At 49.2% G+C, this 22,626-nt stretch overlaps 1 protein-coding gene across 2 annotated transcripts in view; it reads right to left on the bottom strand.

Annotated features, from left to right (window-relative positions):
- The window catches only part of PDE8A (phosphodiesterase 8A), a 130,965-nt gene that overhangs the window by 26,546 nt on the left and 81,793 nt on the right, over positions 1-22,626 (bottom strand). For both annotated transcript variants that reach the window (XM_079764068.1, XM_079764069.1), the window contains exons 13-19: positions 22,177-22,247; positions 21,811-21,975; positions 20,678-20,726; positions 20,346-20,481; positions 18,842-19,040; positions 18,147-18,364; positions 15,750-15,882 (exon numbers count right to left, since the gene is read on the bottom strand). In XM_079764068.1, coding sequence (XP_079620194.1) covers positions 15,750-15,882; positions 18,147-18,364; positions 18,842-19,040; positions 20,346-20,481; positions 20,678-20,726; positions 21,811-21,975; positions 22,177-22,247 — 971 coding nt within the window. The remainder of the gene's footprint in view (positions 1-15,749; positions 15,883-18,146; positions 18,365-18,841; positions 19,041-20,345; positions 20,482-20,677; positions 20,727-21,810; positions 21,976-22,176; positions 22,248-22,626) is intronic.

Below are 22,626 nucleotides of genomic sequence, written 5' to 3'. Positions count from 1 at the left end.
ATGATTGACTCCCTATAGAACCTAAACATGGAGTGCCCCCCTCGAAAGGTACACAGAGGTCAGACTCCCAATAAAATGAGTGACTCCCTATAGAATCTGTGTACCTTTCGAAGGGGACACTCCAGGTTAAGAGGTCAGACTCCCCATGAACATGAGTGACTCCCTATAAAACATAAACATTGAGTGTCCCCTACGAAAGGTACACAGAGGTCAGACTACCAATCAACATGAAAGACTCCTTATAGAACCTAAACATGGAGTGTCCCCCTCGAAAGGTACACAGAGGTCAGACTCCCAATAACATGAGTGACTCCCTATAGAACCTAAACCTGGAGTGTCCCCCTCGAAAGGTACACAGAGGTCAGACTCCAATAACATGAGTGACTCCCTATAAAACATAAACATGGAGTGTCCCCTACGAAAGGTACACAGATGTCAGAGTACCAATCAACATGAATGACTGCCTATAGAACCTAAACATGGAGTGTCCCCCTCGAAAGGTACACAGAGGTCAGACTACCAATTAACATGAATGACTCTATATAGGACATAAACATGGAGTGTTCCCCTCGAAAGGTACACAGAGGTCAGATTCCTAATAACATGAGTGACTCCCTATAGAACCTAAACCTGCAGTGTCCCCCTCGAAAGGTACACAGAGGTCAGACTACCAATCAACATGAGTGACTCCCTATAAAACATAAACATGGAGTGTCCCCTACTAAAGGTACACAGAGGTCAGACTACCAATCAACATGAATGACTCCCTATAGAACATAAACTTGGAGTGTCCCCCACGAAGGTGCACAGAGATCAGACTCCCAATCACATGAGTGACTCCCGATAAAATCTGTGTACCTTTCCAGGGGGACACTCCAGGTTTAGAGGTCAGACTCCCCATAAACATGAGTGACTCCCTATAAAACATAAACATGGAGTGTCCCCTACGAAAGGTACACAGAGGTCAGACTACCAATCAACATGAAAGACTCCCTATAGAACCTAAACATGGAGTGTCCCCCTCGAAAGGTACAAAGAGGTAAGATTACCAATCAACATGCATGACTCCCTATAGACCCAAATATTGAGTGTCCCCCTCGAAAGGTACACAGAGGTCAGACTCCCCATAAACATGAGTGACTCCCTATAAAACATAAACATGGAGTGTCCCCTACGAAAGGTTCACAGAGGTCAGACTCCCAATAACATGAGTGACTCCCTATAGAACCTAAACATGGATTGTCCCCCTCAAAAGGTACACAGAGGTCAGACTACCAATAAACATGAATGACTCTATATAGAACCTAAACCTGGAGTGTCCCCCTCGAAAGGTACACAGAGGTCAGACTCCCCATAAACATGAGTGACTCCCTATAGAACATAAACATGGAGTGCCCCCCTCGAAAGGTACACAGAGGTCAAACTCCCAATAACATGAGTGACTCCCTATAGAACCTGTGTACCTTTCGAGGGGGACTCTCCAGGTTTAGAGGTCAGACTCCCCATCAACATGAGTGACTCCCTATAAAACATAAAAATGGAGTTTCCCCCACGAAAGGTACACAGAGGTCAGACTACCAATAACATGAGTGACTCCCTATAGAACCTAATCATGGAGTGTCCCCCTCGAAAGGTACACAGAGGTCAGACTACCAATTAACATGAATGACTCTATATAGGACATAAACATGGAGTGTTCCCCTCGAAAGGTACACGGAGTTCAGACTCCCAATAAAATGAGTGACTCCGTATAGAATCTGTGTACCTTTCGAGGGGGACACTCCATGTTTAGAGGTCAGACTCCCCATAAACATGAGAGACTCCCTATAAAACATAAACATGGAGTGTCCTCTACGAAAGGTACACAGGGGTCAAACTACCAATCAACATGAAAGACTCCCTATAGAACCTAAACATGGAGTGTCCCCCACGAATGGTACACAGAGGTCAGACTACCAATGACATGAGTGACTCCCTATAGAACCTAATCATGGAGTGTCCCCCTTGAAAGGTACACAGAGGTCAGACTCCCCATCAACATGAGTGACTCTATATAGGACATAAACATGGAGTGTTCCCCTCGAAAGGTACACAGAGGTCAGATTCCCAATAACATGAGTGACTCCCTATAGAACCTGTGTACCTTTCGAGGGGGACTCTCCAGGTTTAGAGGTCAGACTCCCCATCGACATGAGTGACTCCCTATAAAACATAAACATGGAGTTTCCCCCACGAAAGGTACACAGAGGTCAGACTACCAATAACATGAGTGACTCTATATAGGACATAAACATGGAGTGTTCCCCTCGAAAGGTACACAGAGGTCAGATTCCCAATAACATGAGTGACTCCCTATAGAACCTAAACATGGAGTGTCCCCCTCGAAAGGTACACAGAGGTCAGATTGCCAATCAACATGAATGACTCTCTATAGAACATAAACATGGAGTGTCCCCCTCGAAAATACACAGAGGTCAGACTCCCAATAACATGAGTGACTCCCTATAGAACCTAAACCTGGAGTGTCCCCCTCGAAAGGTACACAGAGGTCAGACTCCCAATAACATGAGTGACTCCCTATAAAACATAAACATGGAGTGCCCCCCTCGAAAGGTACACAGAGGTCAAACTCCCAATAACATGAGTGACTCCCTATAGAACCTGTGTACCTTTCGAGGGGGACTCTCCAGGTTTAGAGGTCAGACTCCCCATCAACATGAGTGACTCCCTATAAAACATAAACATGGAGTGTCCTCTACGAAAGGTACACAGGGGTCAGACTACCAATCAACATGAAAGACTCCCTATAGAACCTAAACATGTAGTGTCCCCCTCGAAAATATACAGAGGTCATACTCCCAATAACATGAGTGACTCCCTATAGAACCTAAACATTGAGTGTCCCCCTCGAAAGGTACACAGAGGTTATACTCCCAATCAACATAAATGACTCCCTATAGAACATAAACTTGGAGTGTCCCCCACGAAGGTGCACAGAGATCAGACTCCCCATAAACATGAGTGACTCCCTATAGAACCTAAACTTGGAGTGTCCCCCTCGAAAGGTACACAGAGGTCAGACTCCCCATAAACATGAGTGACTCCCTATAGAACCTAAACATGGAGTGTCCCCCTCGAAAGGTACACAGAGGTCAGACTCCCCATAAACATGAGTGACTCCCTATAGAACCTAAACATGGAGTGTCCCCCTCGAAAGGTACACAGAGGTCAGACTCCCAATAACATGAGTGACTTCCTATAAAACATAAACATGGAGTGTCCCCTACTAAAGGTACACAGAGGTCAGACTACCAATCAACATGAATGACTCCCTATAGAACATAAACATGGAGTGTCCCCCACGAAGGTGCACAGAGATCAGACTCCCAATAACATGAGTGACTCCCTATAGAATCTGTGTACCTTTCCAGGGGGCACTCCAGGTTTAGAGGTCAGACTCCCCATAAACATGAGTGACTCCCTATAAAACATAAACATGGAGTGTCCCCTACGAAAGGTACACAGAGGTCAGACTACCAATCAACATGAAAGACTCCCTATAGAACCTAAACATGGAGTGTCCCCCTCGAAAGGTACAAAGAGGTAAGATAACCAATCAACATACATGACTCCCTATAGAACCAAATATTGAGTGTCCCCCTCGAAAGGTACACAGAGGTCAGACTCCCCATAAACATGAGTGACTCCCCATAAAACATAAACATGGAGTGTCCCCCACGAAAGGTACACAGAGGTCAGACTCCCCATAAACATGAGTGACTCCCTATAAAACATAAACATGGAGTGTCCCCTACGAAAGGTACACAGATGTCAGACTCCCAATAACATGAGTGACTCCCTATAGAACCTAAACATGGATTCTCCCCCTCAAAAGGTACACAGAGGTCAGACTACCAATAAACATGAATGACTCTATATAGAACCTAAACCTGGAGTGTCCCCCTCGAAAGGTACACAGAGGTCAGACTCCCCATAAACATGAGTGACTCCCTATAGAACATAAACATGGAGTGCCCCCCTCGAAAGGTACACAGAGGTCAAACTCCCAATAACATGAGTGACTCCCTATAGAACCTGTGTACCTTTCGAGGGGGACTCTCCAGGTTTAGAGGTCAGACTCCCCATCAACATGAGTGACTCCCTATAAAACATAAAAATGGAGTTTCCCCCACGAAAGGTACACAGAGGTCAGACTACCAATAACATGAGTGACTCCCTATAGAACCTAATCATGGAGTGTCCCCCTCGAAAGGTACACAGAGGTCAGACTACCAATTAACATGAATGACTCTATATAGGACATAAACATGGAGTGTTCCCCTCGAAAGGTACACAGAGGTCAGACTTCCAATAAAATGAGTGACTCCGTATAGAATCTGTGTACCTTTCGAGGGGGACACTCCATGTTTAGAGGTCAGACTCCACATAAACATGAGTGACTCCCTATAAAACATAAACATGGAGTGTCCTCTACGAAAGGTACACAGGGGTCAGACTACCAATCAACATGAAAGACTCCCTATAGAACCTAAACATGGAGTGTCCCCCTCGAAAATACACAGAGGTCATACTCCCAATAACATGAGTGACTCCCTATAGAACCTAAACATTGAGTGTCCCCCTCGAAAGGTACACAGAGGTTAGAATCCCAATCAACATAAATGACTCCCTATAGAACATAAACTTGGAGTGTCCCCCACGAAGGTGCACAGAGATCAGACTCCCTATAAACATGAGTGACTCCCTATAGAACCTAAACATGGAGTGTCCCCCTCGAAAGGTACACAGAGGTCAGACTCCCCATAAACATGAGTGACTCCCTATAGAACCTAAACATGGAGTGTCCCCCTCGAAAGGTACACAGAGGTCAGACTCCCCATAAACATGATTGACTCCCTATAGAACCTAAACATGGAGTGCCCCCCTCGAAAGGTACACAGAGGTCAGACTCCCAATAAAATGAGTGACTCCCTATAGAATCTGTGTACCTTTCGAAGGGGACACTCCAGGTTAAGAGGTCAGACTCCCCATGAACATGAGTGACTCCCTATAAAACATAAACATTGAGTGTCCCCTACGAAAGGTACACAGAGGTCAGAGTACCAATCAACATGAATGACTGCCTATAGAACCTAAACATGGAGTGTCCCCCTCGAAAGCTACACAGAGGTCAGACTACCAATTAACATGAATGACTCTATATAGGACATAAACATGGAGTGTTCCCCTCGAAAGGTACACAGAGGTCAGATTCCTAATAACATGAGTGACTCCCTATAGAACCTAAACCTGCAGTGTCCCCCTCGAAAGGTACACAGAGGTCAGACTACCAATCAACATGAGTGACTCCCTATAAAACATAAACATGGAGTGTCCCCTACTAAAGGTACACAGAGGTCAGACTACCAATCAACATGAATGACTCCCTATAGAACATAAACTTGGAGTGTCCCCCACGAAGGTGCACAGAGATCAGACTCCCAATCACATGAGTGACTCCCGATAGAATCTGTGTACCTTTCCAGGGGGACACTCCAGGTTTAGAGGTCAGACTCCCCATAAACATGAGTGACTCCCTATAAAACATAAACATGGAGTGTCCCCTACGAAAGGTACACAGAGGTCAGACTACCAATCAACATGAAAGACTACCTATAGAACCTAAACATGGAGTGTCCCCCTCGAAAGGTACAAAGAGGTAAGATTACCAATCAACATGCATGACTCCCTATAGAACCTAAACATTGAGTGTCCCCCTCGAAAGGTACACAGAGGTCAGACTCCCCATAAACATGAGTGACTCCCTATAGAACCTAAACATGGAGTGTCCCCCTCGAAAGGTACACAGAGGTCAGATTGCCAATCAACATGAATGACTCTCTATAGAATATAAACATGGAGTGTCCCCCTCGAAAATACACAGAGGTCAGACTACCAATAACATGAGTGACTCCCTATAAAACATAAACATGGAGTGCCCCCCTCGAAAGGTACACAGAGGTCAAACTCCCAATAACATGAGTGACTCCCTATAGAACCTGTGTACCTTTCGAGGGGGACTCTCCAGGTTTAGAGGTCAGACTCCCCATCAACATGAGTGACTCCCTATAAAACATAAACATGGAGTGTCCTCTACGAAAGGTACACAGGGGTCAGACTACCAATCAACATGAAAGACTCCCTATAGAACCTAAACATGGAGTGTCCCCCTCGAAAATACACAGAGGTCATACTCCCAATAACATGAGTGACTCCCTATAGAACCTAAACATTGAGTGTCCCCCTCGAAAGGTACACAGAGGTTATACTCCCAATCAACATAAATGACTCCCTATAGAACATAAACTTGGAGTGTCCCCCACGAAGGTGCACAGAGATCAGACTCCCCATAAACATGAGTGACTCCCTATAGAACCTAAACATGGAGTGTCCCCCTCGAAAGGTACACAGAGGTCAGACTCCCCATAAACATGAGTGACTCCCTATAGAACCTAAACATGGAGTGTCCCCCTCGAAAGGTACACAGAGGTCAGACTCCCCATAAACATGAGTGACTCCCTATAGAACCTAAACATGGAGTGTCCCCCTCGAAAGGTACACAGAGGTCAGACTCCCAATAACATGAGTGACTCCCTATAAAACATAAACATGGAGTGTCCCCTACTAAAGGTACACAGAGGTCAGACTACCAATCAACATGAATGACTCCCTATAGAACATAAACATGGAGTGTCCCCCACGAAGGTGCACAGAGATCAGACTCCCAATAACATGAGTGACTCCCTATAGAATCTGTGTACCTTTCCAGGGGGCACTCCAGGTTTAGAGGTCAGACTCCCCGTAAACATGAGTGACTCCCTATAAAACATAAACATGGAGTGTCCCCTACGAAAGGTACACAGAGGTCAGACTACCAATCAACATGAAAGACTCCCTATAGAACCTAAACATGGAGTGTCCCCCTCGAAAGGTACAAAGAGGTAAGATTACCAATCAACATGCATGACTCCCTATAGAACCTAAACATTGAGTGTCCCCCTCGAAAGGTACACAGAGGTCAGACTCCCCATAAACATGAGTGACTCCCTATAAAACATAAACATGGAGTGTCCCCCTCGAAAGGTACACAGAGGTCAGACTCCCCATAAACATGAGTGACTCCCTATAGAACCTAAACATGGAGTGTCCCCCTCGAAAGGTACACAGAGGTCAGACTCCCCATAAACATGAGTGACTCCCTATAGAACCTAAACATGGAGTGTCCCCCTCGAAAGGTACACAGAGGTCAGACTCCCAATAACATGAGTGACTCCCTATAAAACATAAACATGGAGTGTCCCCTACTAAAGGTACACAGAGGTCAGACTACCAATCAACATGAATGACTCCCTATAGAACATAAACATGGAGTGTCCCCCACGAAGGTGCACAGAGATCAGACTCCCAATAACATGAGTGACTCCCTATAGAATCTGTGTACCTTTCCAGGGGGCACTCCAGGTTTAGAGGTCAGACTCCCCATAAACATGAGTGACTCCCTATAAAACATAAACATGGAGTGTCCCCTACGAAAGGTACACAGAGGTCAGACTACCAATCAACATGAAAGACTCCCTATAGAACCTAAACATGGAGTGCCCCCCTCGAAAGGTACACAGAGGTCAAACTCCCAATAACATGAGTGACTCCCTATAGAACCTGTGTACCTTTCGAGGGGGACTCTCCAGGTTTAGAGGTCAGACTCCCCATCAACATGAGTGACTCCCTATAAAACATAAAAATGGAGTTTCCCCCACGAAAGGTACACAGAGGTCAGACTACCAATAACATGAGTGCCTCCCTATAGAACCTAATCATGGAGTGTCCCCCTCGAAAGGTACACAGAGGTCAGACTACCAATTAACATGAATGACTCTATATAGGACATAAACATGGAGTGTTCCCCTTGAAAGGTACACAGAGGCCAGACTCCCCATAAACATGAGTGACTCCCTATAAAACATAAACATGGAGTGTCCTCTACGAAAGGTACACAGGGGTCAGACTACCAATCAACATGAAAGACTCTCTATAAAACCTAAACATGGAGTGTCCCCCTCGAAAGGTACACAGAGGTCAGACTCCCAATAACATGAGTGACTCCCTATAGAACCTAAACATTGAGTGTCCCCCTCGAAAGGTACACAGAGGTTAGAATCCCAATCAACATAAATGACTCCCTATAGAACATAAACTTGGAGTGTCCCCCACGAAGGTGCACAGAGATCAGACTCCCTATAAACATGAGTGACTCCCTATAGAACCTAAACATGGAGTGTCCCCCTCGAACGGTACACAGAGGTCAGACTCTCCATAAACATGATTGACTCCCTATAGAACCTAAACATGGAGTGTCCCCCTCGAAAGGTACACAGAGGTCAGACTCCCAATAACATGAGTGACTCCCTATAAAACATAAACATGGAGTGTCCCCTACTAAAGGTACACAGAGGTCAGACTACCAATCAACATGAATGACTCCCTATAGAACCTAAACATGGAGTGTCCCCCTCGAAAGGTACACAGAGGTCAGACTCCCAATAACATGAGTGACTCCCTATAAAACATAAACATGGAGTGTCCCCTACGAAAGGTACACAGATGTCAGAGTACCAATCAACATGAATGACTGCCTATAGAACCTAAACATGGAGTGTCCCCCTCGAAAGGTACACAGAGGTCAGACTACCAATTAACATGAATGACTCCCTATAGAACCTAAACATGGAGTGTCCCCCTCGAAAGGTACAAAGAGGTAAGATTACCAATCAACATGCATGACTCCCTATAGAACCTAAACATTGAGTGTCCCCCTCGAAAGGTACACAGAGGTCAGACTCCCCATAAACATGAGTGACTCCCTATAGAACCTAAACCGGAGTGTCCCCCTCGAAAGGTACACAGAGGTCAGACTCCCCATAAACATGAGTGACTCCCTATAAAACATAAACATGGAGTGTCCCCTACGAAAGGTACACAGAGGTCAGACTCCCAATAACATGAGTGACTCCCTATAGAACCTAAACATGGATTGTCCCCTACGAAATGTACACAGAGGTCAGACTACCAATCAACATGAATGACTTCCTATAGAACGTAAACATGGAGTGTCCCCCTCGAAAGGTACACAGAGGTCAGACTCCCCATAAACATGAGTGACTGCCTATAGAACCTAAACCTGGAGTGTCCCCCTCGAACGGTACACAGAGGTCAAACTCCCAATAACATGAGTGACTCCCTATAGAACATAAACATGGAGTGTCCCCCTCGAAAGGTACACAGAGGTCAGACTCCCCATAAACATGAATGACTCCCTATAGAACATAAACATGGAGTGTCCCCCACCAAAGGTACACAGAGGTCTGACAACCAATCAATATGAATGACTCCCTATAGAACCTAAACATGGAGTGTCCCCCTCGAAAATACACAGAGGTCAGACTCCTAATAACATGAGTGACTCCCAAAGGAACCTAAACATGGAGTGCCCCCCTCGAAAGGTACACAGAGGTCAGACTCCCAATAACATGAGTGACTCCCTATAGAACCTGTGTACCTTTCGAGGGGGACTCTCCAGGTTTAGAGGTCAGACTCCCCCTCAACATGAGTGACTCCCTATAAAACATAAACATGGAGTTTCCCCCACGAAAGGTACACAGAGGTCAGACTACCAATAACATGAGTGACTCCCTATAGAACCTAAACATGGAGTGTCCCCCTCGAAAGGTACACAGAGGTCAGATTGCCAATCAACATGAATGACTCCCTATAGAACATAATCATGGAGTGTTCCCCTTGAAAATACACAGAGGTCAGACTCCCAATAACATGAGTGACTCCCTATAAAACATAAACATGGAGTGTCCCCTACGAAAGGTACACAGAGGTCAGACTACCAATCAACATGAAAGACTCCCTATAGAACCTAAACATGGAGTGTCCCCCTCGAAAGGTACAAAGAGGTAAGATTACCAATCAACATGCATGACTCCCTATAGAACCTAAACATTGAGTGTCCCCCTCGAAAGGTACACAGAGGTCAGACTCCCCATAAACATGAGTGACTCCCTATAGAACCTAAACATGGAGTGTCCCCCTCGAAAGGTACACAGAGGTCAGATTGCCAATCAACATGAATGACTCTCTATAGAATATAAACATGGAGTGTCCCCCTCGAAAATACACAGAGGTCAGACTACCAATAACATGAGTGACTCCCTATAAAACATAAACATGGAGTGCCCCCCTCGAAAGGTACACAGAGGTCAAACTCCCAATAACATGAGTGACTCCCTATAGAACCTGTGTACCTTTCGAGGGGGACTCTCCAGGTTTAGAGGTCAGACTCCCCATCAACATGAGTGACTCCCTATAAAACATAAACATGGAGTGTCCTCTACGAAAGGTACACAGGGGTCAGACTACCAATCAACATGAAAGACTCCCTATAGAACCTAAACATGGAGTGTCCCCCTCGAAAATACACAGAGGTCATACTCCCAATAACATGAGTGACTCCCTATAGAACCTAAACATTGAGTGTCCCCCTCGAAAGGTACACAGAGGTTATACTCCCAATCAACATAAATGACTCCCTATAGAACATAAACTTGGAGTGTCCCCCACGAAGGTGCACAGAGATCAGACTCCCCATAAACATGAGTGACTCCCTATAGAACCTAAACATGGAGTGTCCCCCTCGAAAGGTACACAGAGGTCAGACTCCCCATAAACATGAGTGACTCCCTATAGAACCTAAACATGGAGTGTCCCCCTCGAAAGGTACACAGAGGTCAGACTCCCCATAAACATGAGTGACTCCCTATAGAACCTAAACATGGAGTGTCCCCCTCGAAAGGTACACAGAGGTCAGACTCCCAATAACATGAGTGACTCCCTATAAAACATAAACATGGAGTGTCCCCTACTAAAGGTACACAGAGGTCAGACTACCAATCAACATGAATGACTCCCTATAGAACATAAACATGGAGTGTCCCCCACGAAGGTGCACAGAGATCAGACTCCCAATAACATGAGTGACTCCCTATAGAATCTGTGTACCTTTCCAGGGGGCACTCCAGGTTTAGAGGTCAGACTCCCCGTAAACATGAGTGACTCCCTATAAAACATAAACATGGAGTGTCCCCTACGAAAGGTACACAGAGGTCAGACTACCAATCAACATGAAAGACTCCCTATAGAACCTAAACATGGAGTGTCCCCCTCGAAAGGTACAAAGAGGTAAGATTACCAATCAACATGCATGACTCCCTATAGAACCTAAACATTGAGTGTCCCCCTCGAAAGGTACACAGAGGTCAGACTCCCCATAAACATGAGTGACTCCCTATAAAACATAAACATGGAGTGTCCCCCTCGAAAGGTACACAGAGGTCAGACTCCCCATAAACATGAGTGACTCCCTATAGAACCTAAACATGGAGTGTCCCCCTCGAAAGGTACACAGAGGTCAGACTCCCCATAAACATGAGTGACTCCCTATAGAACCTAAACATGGAGTGTCCCCCTCGAAAGGTACACAGAGGTCAGACTCCCAATAACATGAGTGACTCCCTATAAAACATAAACATGGAGTGTCCCCTACTAAAGGTACACAGAGGTCAGACTACCAATCAACATGAATGACTCCCTATAGAACATAAACATGGAGTGTCCCCCACGAAGGTGCACAGAGATCAGACTCCCAATAACATGAGTGACTCCCTATAGAATCTGTGTACCTTTCCAGGGGGCACTCCAGGTTTAGAGGTCAGACTCCCCATAAACATGAGTGACTCCCTATAAAACATAAACATGGAGTGTCCCCTACGAAAGGTACACAGAGGTCAGACTACCAATCAACATGAAAGACTCCCTATAGAACCTAAACATGGAGTGCCCCCCTCGAAAGGTACACAGAGGTCAAACTCCCAATAACATGAGTGACTCCCTATAGAACCTGTGTACCTTTCGAGGGGGACTCTCCAGGTTTAGAGGTCAGACTCCCCATCAACATGAGTGACTCCCTATAAAACATAAAAATGGAGTTTCCCCCACGAAAGGTACACAGAGGTCAGACTACCAATAACATGAGTGCCTCCCTATAGAACCTAATCATGGAGTGTCCCCCTCGAAAGGTACACAGAGGTCAGACTACCAATTAACATGAATGACTCTATATAGGACATAAACATGGAGTGTTCCCCTTGAAAGGTACACAGAGGCCAGACTCCCCATAAACATGAGTGACTCCCTATAAAACATAAACATGGAGTGTCCTCTACGAAAGGTACACAGGGGTCAGACTACCAATCAACATGAAAGACTCCCTATAAAACCTAAACATGGAGTGTCCCCCTCGAAAGGTACACAGAGGTCAGACTCCCAATAACATGAGTGACTCCCTATAGAACCTAAACATTGAGTGTCCCCCTCGAAAGGTACACAGAGGTTAGAATCCCAATCAACATAAATGACTCCCTATAGAACATAAACTTGGAGTGTCCCCCACGAAGGTGCACAGAGATCAGACTCCCTATAAACATGAGTGACTCCCTATAGAACCTAAACATGGAGTGTCCCCCTCGAACGGTACACAGAGGTCAGACTCTCCATAAACATGATTGACTCCCTATAGAACCTAAACATGGAGTGTCCCCCTCGAAAGGTACACAGAGGTCAGACTCCCAATAACATGAGTGACTCCCTATAAAACATAAACATGGAGTGTCCCCTACTAAAGGTACACAGAGGTCAGACTACCAATCAACATGAATGACTCCCTATAGAACCTAAACATGGAGTGTCCCCCTCGAAAGGTACACAGAGGTCAGACTCCCAATAACATGAGTGACTCCCTATAAAACATAAACATGGAGTGTCCCCTACGAAAGGTACACAGATGTCAGAGTACCAATCAACATGAATGACTGCCTATAGAACCTAAACATGGAGTGTCCCCCTCGAAAGGTACACAGAGGTCAGACTACCAATTAACATGAATGACTCCCTATAGAACCTAAACATGGAGTGTCCCCCTCGAAAGGTACAAAGAGGTAAGATTACCAATCAACATGCATGACTCCCTATAGAACCTAAACATTGAGTGTCCCCCTCGAAAGGTACACAGAGGTCAGACTCCCCATAAACATGAGTGACTCCCTATAGAACCTAAACCGGAGTGTCCCCCTCGAAAGGTACACAGAGGTCAGACTCCCCATAAACATGAGTGACTCCCTATAAAACATAAACATGGAGTGTCCCCTACGAAAGGTACACAGAGGTCAGACTCCCAATAACATGAGTGACTCCCTATAGAACCTAAACATGGATTGTCCCCTACGAAATGTACACAGAGGTCAGACTACCAATCAACATGAATGACTTCCTATAGAACGTAAACATGGAGTGTCCCCCTCGAAAGGTACACAGAGGTCAGACTCCCCATAAACATGAGTGACTGCCTATAGAACCTAAACCTGGAGTGTCCCCCTCGAACGGTACACAGAGGTCAAACTCCCAATAACATGAGTGACTCCCTATAGAACATAAACATGGAGTGTCCCCCTCGAAAGGTACACAGAGGTCAGACTCCCCATAAACATGAATGACTCCCTATAGAACATAAACATGGAGTGTCCCCCACCAAAGGTACACAGAGGTCTGACAACCAATCAATATGAATGACTCCCTATAGAACCTAAACATGGAGTGTCCCCCTCGAAAATACACAGAGGTCAGACTCCTAATAACATGAGTGACTCCCAAAGGAACCTAAACATGGAGTGCCCCCCTCGAAAGGTACACAGAGGTCAGACTCCCAATAACATGAGTGACTCCCTATAGAACCTGTGTACCTTTCGAGGGGGACTCTCCAGGTTTAGAGGTCAGACTCCCCCTCAACATGAGTGACTCCCTATAAAACATAAACATGGAGTTTCCCCCACGAAAGGTACACAGAGGTCAGACTACCAATAACATGAGTGACTCCCTATAGAACCTAAACATGGAGTGTCCCCCTCGAAAGGTACACAGAGGTCAGATTGCCAATCAACATGAATGACTCCCTATAGAACATAATCATGGAGTGTTCCCCTTGAAAATACACAGAGGTCAGACTCCCAATAACATGAGTGACTCCCTGTAGAACCTAAACCTGGAATGTCCCCCTCTAAAGGTACACAGAGGTCAGACTACCAATCAACATGAGTGACTCCCTATAGAACCTAAACATGGAGTGTCCCGCTCGAAAGGTACACAGAGGTCAGATTACCAATCAACATGAATGACTCCCTATAGAACCTAAACATTGAGTGTCCCCCTCGAAAGGTACACAGAGGTCAGACTCCCCATAAACATGAGTGACTCCCCATAAAACATAAACATGGAGTGTCCCCCACGAAAGGTACACAGAGGTCAGACTCCCCATAAACATGAGTGACTCCCTATAGAATCTGTGTACCTTTCGAGGGGGACACTCCAGGTTTAGAGGTCAGACTCCCCATAAACATGAGTGACTCCCTATAAAACATAAACATGGAGTGTCCCCTACAAAAGGTACACAGAGGTCAGACTACCAATCAACATGAAAGACTCCCTATAGAACCTAAATATGGGTTGTCCCCCTCGAAAGGTACACAGAGGTAAGATTACCAATCAACATGAATGACTCCCTATAGAACCTAAACATTGAGTGTCCCCCTCGAAAGGTACACAGAGGTCAGACTCCCCATAAACATGAGTGACTCCCCATAAAACATAAACATGGAGTGTCCCCCACGAAAGGTACACAGAGGTCAGACTCCCCATAAACATGAGTGACTCCCTATAAAACATAAACATGCTGTGTCCCCTACGAAAGGTACACAGAGGTCAGACTCCCAATAACATGAGTGACTCCCTATAGAACCTAAACATGGATTGTCCCCCTCGAAAGGTACACAGAGGTCAGACTACCAATCAACATGAGTGACTCCCAAAGGAAGCTAAACATGGAGTGTCCCCCTCGAAAGGTACACAGAGGCCAGACTCCCCATAAACATGAGTGACTCCCTATAAAACATAAACATGGAGTGTCCCCCACGAAAGGCACACAGAGGTCAGACTACCAATCAACATGAATGACTCTCTATAGAACATAAACATGGCGTGTTCCCCACGAAAGGTACACAGAGGTCAGACTCCCCATAAACATGAGTGACTCACTATAGAACATAAACATGGAGTGTACCCCACGAACGGTACATAAGAGGTCGACTCCCCATAAACATGACTCCCTATAGAACATAAACATGGAGTGTCCCCCTTGAAAGGTACACAGAGGTCAGACTCCCCATAAACATGAGTGTCCCCCTCGAAAGGTACACAGAGGTCAGACTCCCCATAAACATGAGTGACTCCCTATAGAACATAAACATGGGGTGTCCCCCATGGAAGGTACACAGAGGTTAGCCTCCCTGGGGTCCTAGCCTCACAGGCCGGGGTGCTGGCGGTGGCAGCAAGGGCTTCAGTGCATAGAGCGAGGTGGTGGGCGTATGGGGGCCTCGGAGGAAGAGGATCTAGGAAAGAATCGGGGCTTTTTGTAAAATCTCTCCTAGCTCCATCGTCAGGATTGACAGAATAAACTCGAGGAGCCACCAACACGGGGCGGAGCCCCGCACAGGGCCCCTGGCCGCCGGTCCCCTCACCTCGCTCTCCTCCAGCTCTGCCAAGGGCTTGATGACGCTGTTGACAAACTTGTTGACGTGCTCAAAGTGCTTTGTCATCTCCGTGGCCAGGACCATGTCGATGATGGCCTGGCGCAGCGTCCGGTAGTCATTCCTGTTTCGGACGACAAAGGAGAGGCCGCTACAGATCGCACACCCAGACCAGACAGGCAGGGACTCCTGAAACCGGTCTGTGACCCGGCACACGTGTCCCCTGGGGCTAAATTCCTGACGTGCCTGGGAGGCGCACTTTAGAAGAATGGGCAAGTTACAGGCAAGCACCCTGATCATTAGCAAGGGAAACCCTAACAGAAGTTAAAAAAAAAGCTTAAGGCAAGACCTTCCAGATGCAGCGTCCATGACGTCATCATCCCTGTCAGGCACCCGGTGCTCAGAATAAAGAAAGGAGGTAGCGGGGTGAGCAGAGCCTGGTCTCAGTGACCCCGGAGCCTGTGGTTATGAAGAATTGCCCCACACAAGGACCCAACAGCTTTCGTGCCCAGAAACTCAGCCCTGATGGCTGAGCACGTCCAGGGAGTGCTCAACGCCTCTTCCCAGCACTGGCTTCTGATTACTTTCAGATTTCTATATTCTGAGGACGCAAACCATATAATTAAAAACTCAGAAGGTGCAGAGAATGTGAAATGAAACCTGCATTCTGCCCTTTTCTCCGTCACTCTGTTCCTTCCCCCGGAAACGGTCAGTGATCAGGGCCTTGTGTACTTTTTTTCCATGGTGATTGATCTGTACACATCCACACACAAGTAACTCTGAATAAAACCTACTTTAAATCCACTCTGAAACGCTAGAACGTGGCAAAAGGGAGTTGAGTACAATTAGGAGTCTCTTTTTTATAAAATCCCACATTAAAACTTTTCTCAAAAATCCAAATGAATACGTACTTTAAGTACAGTTGTTCATATGGGAAATAAAATAATTAACAAATAGACATACAAGAATAAACTTACTTTTGCCCACCCCTGTATTTCTCGTGACAGAATACGTTTTCCTTCTTCCCTCTGATGTTCAGTCCCTATCACTAGACACCAGGGGGCCAGTGGTGAACACAAGGCCCCATGATCTTACAGGGCTTAGGAATCCGCTCGGCCCTGCTGGGAGCTCAGCTGGTTAGAGCGTCATCCCATACGCCAAGGCGCAGGTTTGATCCCCCGTCAGGGAACATACAAAAAATCAACCAATGAGTGCATCAGTAAGTGGGACAACAAATCGACGTTTCTCTAAAATCCTATCTTATCCTGTATAATAAAAGGGTAATATGCAAATTGACTGAACGGCCGAACAACCAGTCGCTGTGATGCACACTGACCACCAGGGGGCAGATGCTCAACGCACGAGCTGCCCCTTAGTGGTCAGTGCGTTCCCACGGGGAGCCTGCCTCCGAGGCAGCGCTAAGGAGCAGCGAGCAGGCGGGCGGTAAGGAGCAAAGGTTCCTGGACTGCGAGAGGGTGCAGGCCGGGCTGAGGCCCCTCCCCCCGCCCCCGAGTGCATGAATTTTCAATCTAGTCAATCAATAAAAAACTTTTAGAAAGAATCGAATCAGACATTAGACAAATAATGAAAAAATGAGGTAAGCTCTACAAAAGGGACTTGGGACTGAGTAATGAGTTTGGGGGGCCAGGGAAGTAACGTGTGGACCGAGCCGAGGAGACACTTGCTGGGCAGAGGGCGTGTCCCAGGCCAGTGACAGGCGCTCGGAATGTCTGAAGGCTCCAGACGTCAGCATTCCCCTTCCTGGTCAAGTGTCAGGATGCAAAGGAGCTGTGCTGAGTGGAGGAAGCCAGTCACACAGCCCACGCAGCGAGGATGCTTCCGTTCACTAATTGTCTGGAACTGGCCAATCTGTGGAGACGGGACTGGTCCGTGGTGGCCCTGGGCTGGAGGGCTGGGTGAGTGAGGAGTGACTGCTAATGAGTTGGATATTTTCATTTATTTATTTTAATCCTCACTCGCTATTTTTTCATTGACTTTAAGGTGAATGGGGGAGAGGGAAAGACAGAGAGGAACATCGATGTGAGAGAAACACATCGATTGGTTGCCTCCTGCATGAGCCCTGATCAGGGCTGGGCCAGGGAGGAGCCTGCAACCGAGGCATATGCCCTTGACCGGACTCGAACCCGGGACCCTTCGTCCACAGGCCGACGCTCTGTGCACTAAGCCAGACGGGCCAGGCCGAGTTGGATACTTTGAGAGGAGGAAGAAAAGATCCTAAAAGTGATGGCGGTCAGGGCTCACTCCTCTGAATAAAGACCACCGTGCACTCCCAACGGGTGAGCAGTGTATGGTGGGTGGGGAGGGAGAGAGAGAGAGAGAGAGAGAGAGAGAGAGAGAGACCCCAACACCCTTCCTCGCTGTCCTCACCTCTCCATGTTCTTGAAGATGTTGTTCTTGTCGTCCCTGGTGGTCAGCTGGAAGGCCAGGGCCGCGTGGTGGCTCTCCAGCACGGCGCAGTCGTTGTACAGCACGGCCAGCGCGCTGCCCGCGTTGCACAGGAACGGGTTGGTCCTCCCCGGGTGGTCCAGGTCGTGGACGGCGGCTGCGATGAGGGCGGCGGCCTCGTCCACGGAGTCTAACGTTTGCTGAAAGCGAGAGACCTTTTAGAAACCGCCCTGCACCGAGCGAGGGCCCCATATGGTTCTCTCCTGCCCTCCCACTTCAGGGTAAGAGGAGCTCAGGCTTCTGAGAAAAGCGTCTTGTTGAGCAAACCCCGTTTCCCTGTCGCCGCTGTGAAAGTTGTATCTGGGCATGTTTTTTAGGGAACGTTACTGGACTGTCACTCACACAAGTTAAGGACTTGCCCAAACGCAGGTGTCCCTCAGCAGAGAGGCGTGAGTCACAGCCCCTCCTGTCCTTGCTGCCTTTCTCCCTGGGACCAACCCCGTCCTCAGACGTCTGGGTCACGTCCAGAATGGACACCATGACTGCCCAGTGCCACGGCGCGGGCCCCTGTGGCCGCAGCCTTCCCGGGCCAGGCCGCACCCGGGGGTCACTCCTGAGCAGCCACACTGCATGGAACTGGGGACGGGGGTGGGGGGCAGACAGCACACACAGCGCACCTTGACCCTTTCCTGGCAGAGGAAGTAGGCAGTGGCGTGGAGCACGTCGGCAGCGTGGGTGGAGTTGTGGTAGGGGTTGGTGGAGTGGTAATGGGCCTCGATAGTCTGCAGCCACAGCCGCAGCGTCGTCTCCGAGCACTTCAAGAATTCACAGACCCCAAAGCGAGCGAAGATTTTGAGACCAAGAAAAATCAAAGGCCTGTAAGGAGAAAGTCACAGCAGGAAAGCAACATGCTAGACCCCAAACAGCAAACCCGAGTCAGACGTCAGAGGGCGAGGCAGCAGGGCCCTGCCTCCTGGGAGCCGGCACAGCTGGGTGGGAGCTCAGACGCCTGCTGCACTCGGCTCCTCAAAGCCAGAGTGTTTGCAGCCAAGCTCACGGGTGCTGCCTTGAACCCGACCTTCTCCTTTGTGCCTGTGCCACTGGCTGGGTATCCTGCCTGAACATGTAACAGTTCCCAACGACCCCACAAGAGCCAGACAGTCATCCGCTCTGATGGTCTCGACAATCGGAAGGTGGACTGTATAAGAGGAGGTTCCCCTTAGAAGGTAAGCAAGCAGCCAATCCATGACCTGGCTTTTGGTTCGAAGGTCAAGAAATTTGGCTCGGCTGAGGCCGTGCCCAGAGGCGATCGGCTGGCAGGACCTGAGCTGACCTGCCTTAGCCGGATTCACGTGAAAGCCTGGTCACTAGAGCGTCAACCAGGAGCTCGAAGATCTGTCTGCCGTGGGTTTTCTTTTCCACGGTCTTTGCCACGTCGGGGACGTGGGAGGAGACTGTTTCCGCGGCTGCCTCACAGTGAACATGAGCAAAGGCAGGCAGGGCTGCCGTGGGACAGTTCCCCCAGATTGGGGTGCGACCCGACGGCTGTCTCCTGGTGATCCCAAGGGAGCACCCCTCCCCTGACTGCCCTGCCCTCTACCTGAAGGGCGGCCTGGCCAGCACCAGCTCCGTGACACCCCTCCCGTGTGCCAAGCCCGCCCGCTTGGTTAACAGGCCTTTCCCAGCAGGTGCAGAGGTAAAGGCAGCACCCTCCCTCGACTGCCGTCACACCCCGTCGCCATGCCTGTCGCCAACACAGCAACCGAAGCCTGGGGCTAGCTTTTCTCAAACATGTGTTGGCATATTTGTCATTTTTGGTTCTAGGCTCTGAGTGGGGCTCTTTGCTGTGATCCCAACATATCACTACCTACAGGAGAAATCAATACCCCTATTTTACAGGAAAAACGCCTGCTATTTGGAGAAGTCAGCCACTTGCTCAATCTCATGCTTCCGAGAGTCTGCTGTCTCCTCAGGGGTCGTGACCAGGCCCTCTTCCCTGGCTTCCCACGACCCCTCGCGGAGGCCTGGCCCTGGTGACTCAGGGGCACCCACTGCCCGGCTACTCCTTCCTGAGCCGCCGTCCCAGGACCAGGGACCAGCTCTGTGCAAACCCACTCCTCGGGGCTGTCTCCGCTCCGGCCCTTGGCATCGAGCTGTTCGCTGAGTGCCGAGTGGGCTCACCTTTTCTGAGTGGCAGCCTCCAGTTCAAAAATATTAAAGTCCCAGTCGTCCTCGTTTTCCATGGCCCGAGCTATCCGCGGTGGGACGTCGTGAAGGGACATGGGGGTGAATAAGCCGCTCGGGACTTGCTGCAGGTCTGGGGAGAGGTGGTTGGGAGCACGGTGTTAGCAGGCTCTGCGCGCGGCCACTCCTGAGGGCGCAGTGCGGGGCCAGGGCCGTTTCAGGGCTTTTAGGACAAACCGAGAAACGCCTTACAGAGGAGGAAAGCCATCGGGAAAACTCATTTTCATCATTTAAACTTGACTGTAATGTGGGTAATAAGGAAAACTCACTTTTTGTCGAGAGAGCATACTCGTTCCCAGATAGTCTTCGAAAACCATCCTGATAAAAATCAAGGAAACGAGAGAGAGAAGTCACCGCTGTTCTTTACTTCTTGACGCCCCCAAACAGCTGTTCCCAGAGGGCAGGAGGGCAGATTCTCCCTCACGCACCCCCAGGGCCGTCCCTCCCACCGCCTGGCACGAGGCAGCTTGGGAGACCCCAAGACCCGGCGTTCCTGCTGGCACTCCAGACGGTTCGGTTTCTTAGGGACAACACCCCTCTTCCCCACCATTTTCCCGTCCCCATCCTCCTCACCCGAATGGACACCAGGCTTCCGTGTCCTCTGGAAAAAGCTAGAATCTTCCTGGCCCTCTAAGCACCCGACTCCGCCCCGCAGAGCTGGGGGAGAGCTGCTCCCAGACCCTGTAGCAGCCCCCCTCCTATCCTGCGGGCCTCTCTCCCACCCCGTCCTGTGTCACTGTCCCCCTCCCACAGGCAGGGGGGCCTCTGTCAATAGGCCAGACCCTGTTAGACATTAGTCTCAACACACATTCCCATCACAGGGAACCTCGCTCTCTCTCCGCAGTCCTGATGTCATAAAGATGGGGCTGTGGGCGGGTACCAGGACCTGCCAAAAGCCAATGTTTAAGATGTCGAGTGACTGCAGAAAGCAGGAACTGGAAGTTTTATTTCTGACCAACACCAAGATGACAGATAGTGATGGACTGATTTGTTCTTCCCGTGTGAGACCTCTATCCGGGCCGGGCCGGAAGGGCACGTGGGACCCTCTCGAGCCCACGGCACGAGGCCGTTCTCCCCGGGAAGCCACCAGACTGTGCAGGACGTCAGGGAAACTGGGCCCGTCCCTGGGGCCTCTCTCTGTTTCTATGCAGCATTGGGCTTTTTTCCACCCCTGTTTTCAAAACCTTTAAAACAATTAGGTTTTATTTAAGTAAATTGCTTGTAGGACCTTTAAGCAAAAATGGAACCCTGGCTCGGCAGACTGTCTGCCCTCCTCTGCGGAGGCGGCAGGGGGGCGAGGCTGTGACATGGCGTGCAGCAAGCCCCGTGCAGCAGCCCACGACCAGACAACGGGGGCAAACAGGAGCAGCGGCTCCAGCCACAGCCCGGCCCGCGCACTCACAGATATCAGGCCCCCAATGAGGTCGTTGGCGTGAGGATCCTCGTCCTTCGCCCCAAACTGCGGTGAATACAGCTCAGTGGTTCTCAGGATTTCCAGGACGCGGTCTAAGGCTTCCGTCACAGACACGGAACTGTTCTCCTGGGCGGCGTTGATGATGTTGATCACCTACAGCGTGGCAAGAAAAGACACGAGGGTCACAGCCTTCACACCACGGGAGGGCAGCCAGATCAGCTGCCTGGTGCTCAGGGCCAACCCAGACCAGCCAGCCGTTCCGCCGCCCGTCCTCTCTCCAGAGCAAGGGCTCCATGGCCGGGAGGGCGCCGTTACCGCATCCTGCTCAGTGGAGACGGGCCAGCAACTCCTCACCTTGGTGATGGGCGCCTCGATGGTCATGGAGTGGATCCGGGCCATGGAGGAGTGTCGTCTCTGGCTGGCCACTGCGGGGAGATCCCACGGGCAGAGATTAGGGCCGGCTCAGCCTCGGGCACCTGTCTAGAGCCAGGGCTCCATGTCCTCGCCCCTCCCTCCCCAAGGCCTCCGTGTGCCCAGCTGCATGGTGAGGGGTAGGAGCAGAACTACCCGGTCACTGAGCTTCCTTCCCATCCTAACGAGCCAGCTCTGCTTCCCTCGGTTCCAGGCACTAGGATGCCCTTGGCCCGACTGAGCGTCTGATGTCAGAGAGAAACAGGAAAGGATCCGCACGCCAAGGCCACAAGCCTCGTTCTGCGTTTATGACAACGAGGCCTCCTGCCTGCGCGGCTTGCTGCTCCCGGGAGTCAGAGGCCCTGGGAGACAATGCCACACGGGCTCTCTGTG

Source organism: Cnephaeus nilssonii (assembly GCF_951640355.1).
Source record: "Cnephaeus nilssonii genome assembly, chromosome: 24".
NCBI lineage: Eukaryota > Metazoa > Chordata > Mammalia > Chiroptera > Vespertilionidae > Cnephaeus > Cnephaeus nilssonii.
This window is presented reverse-complemented; position numbering and strand designations above follow the sequence as displayed.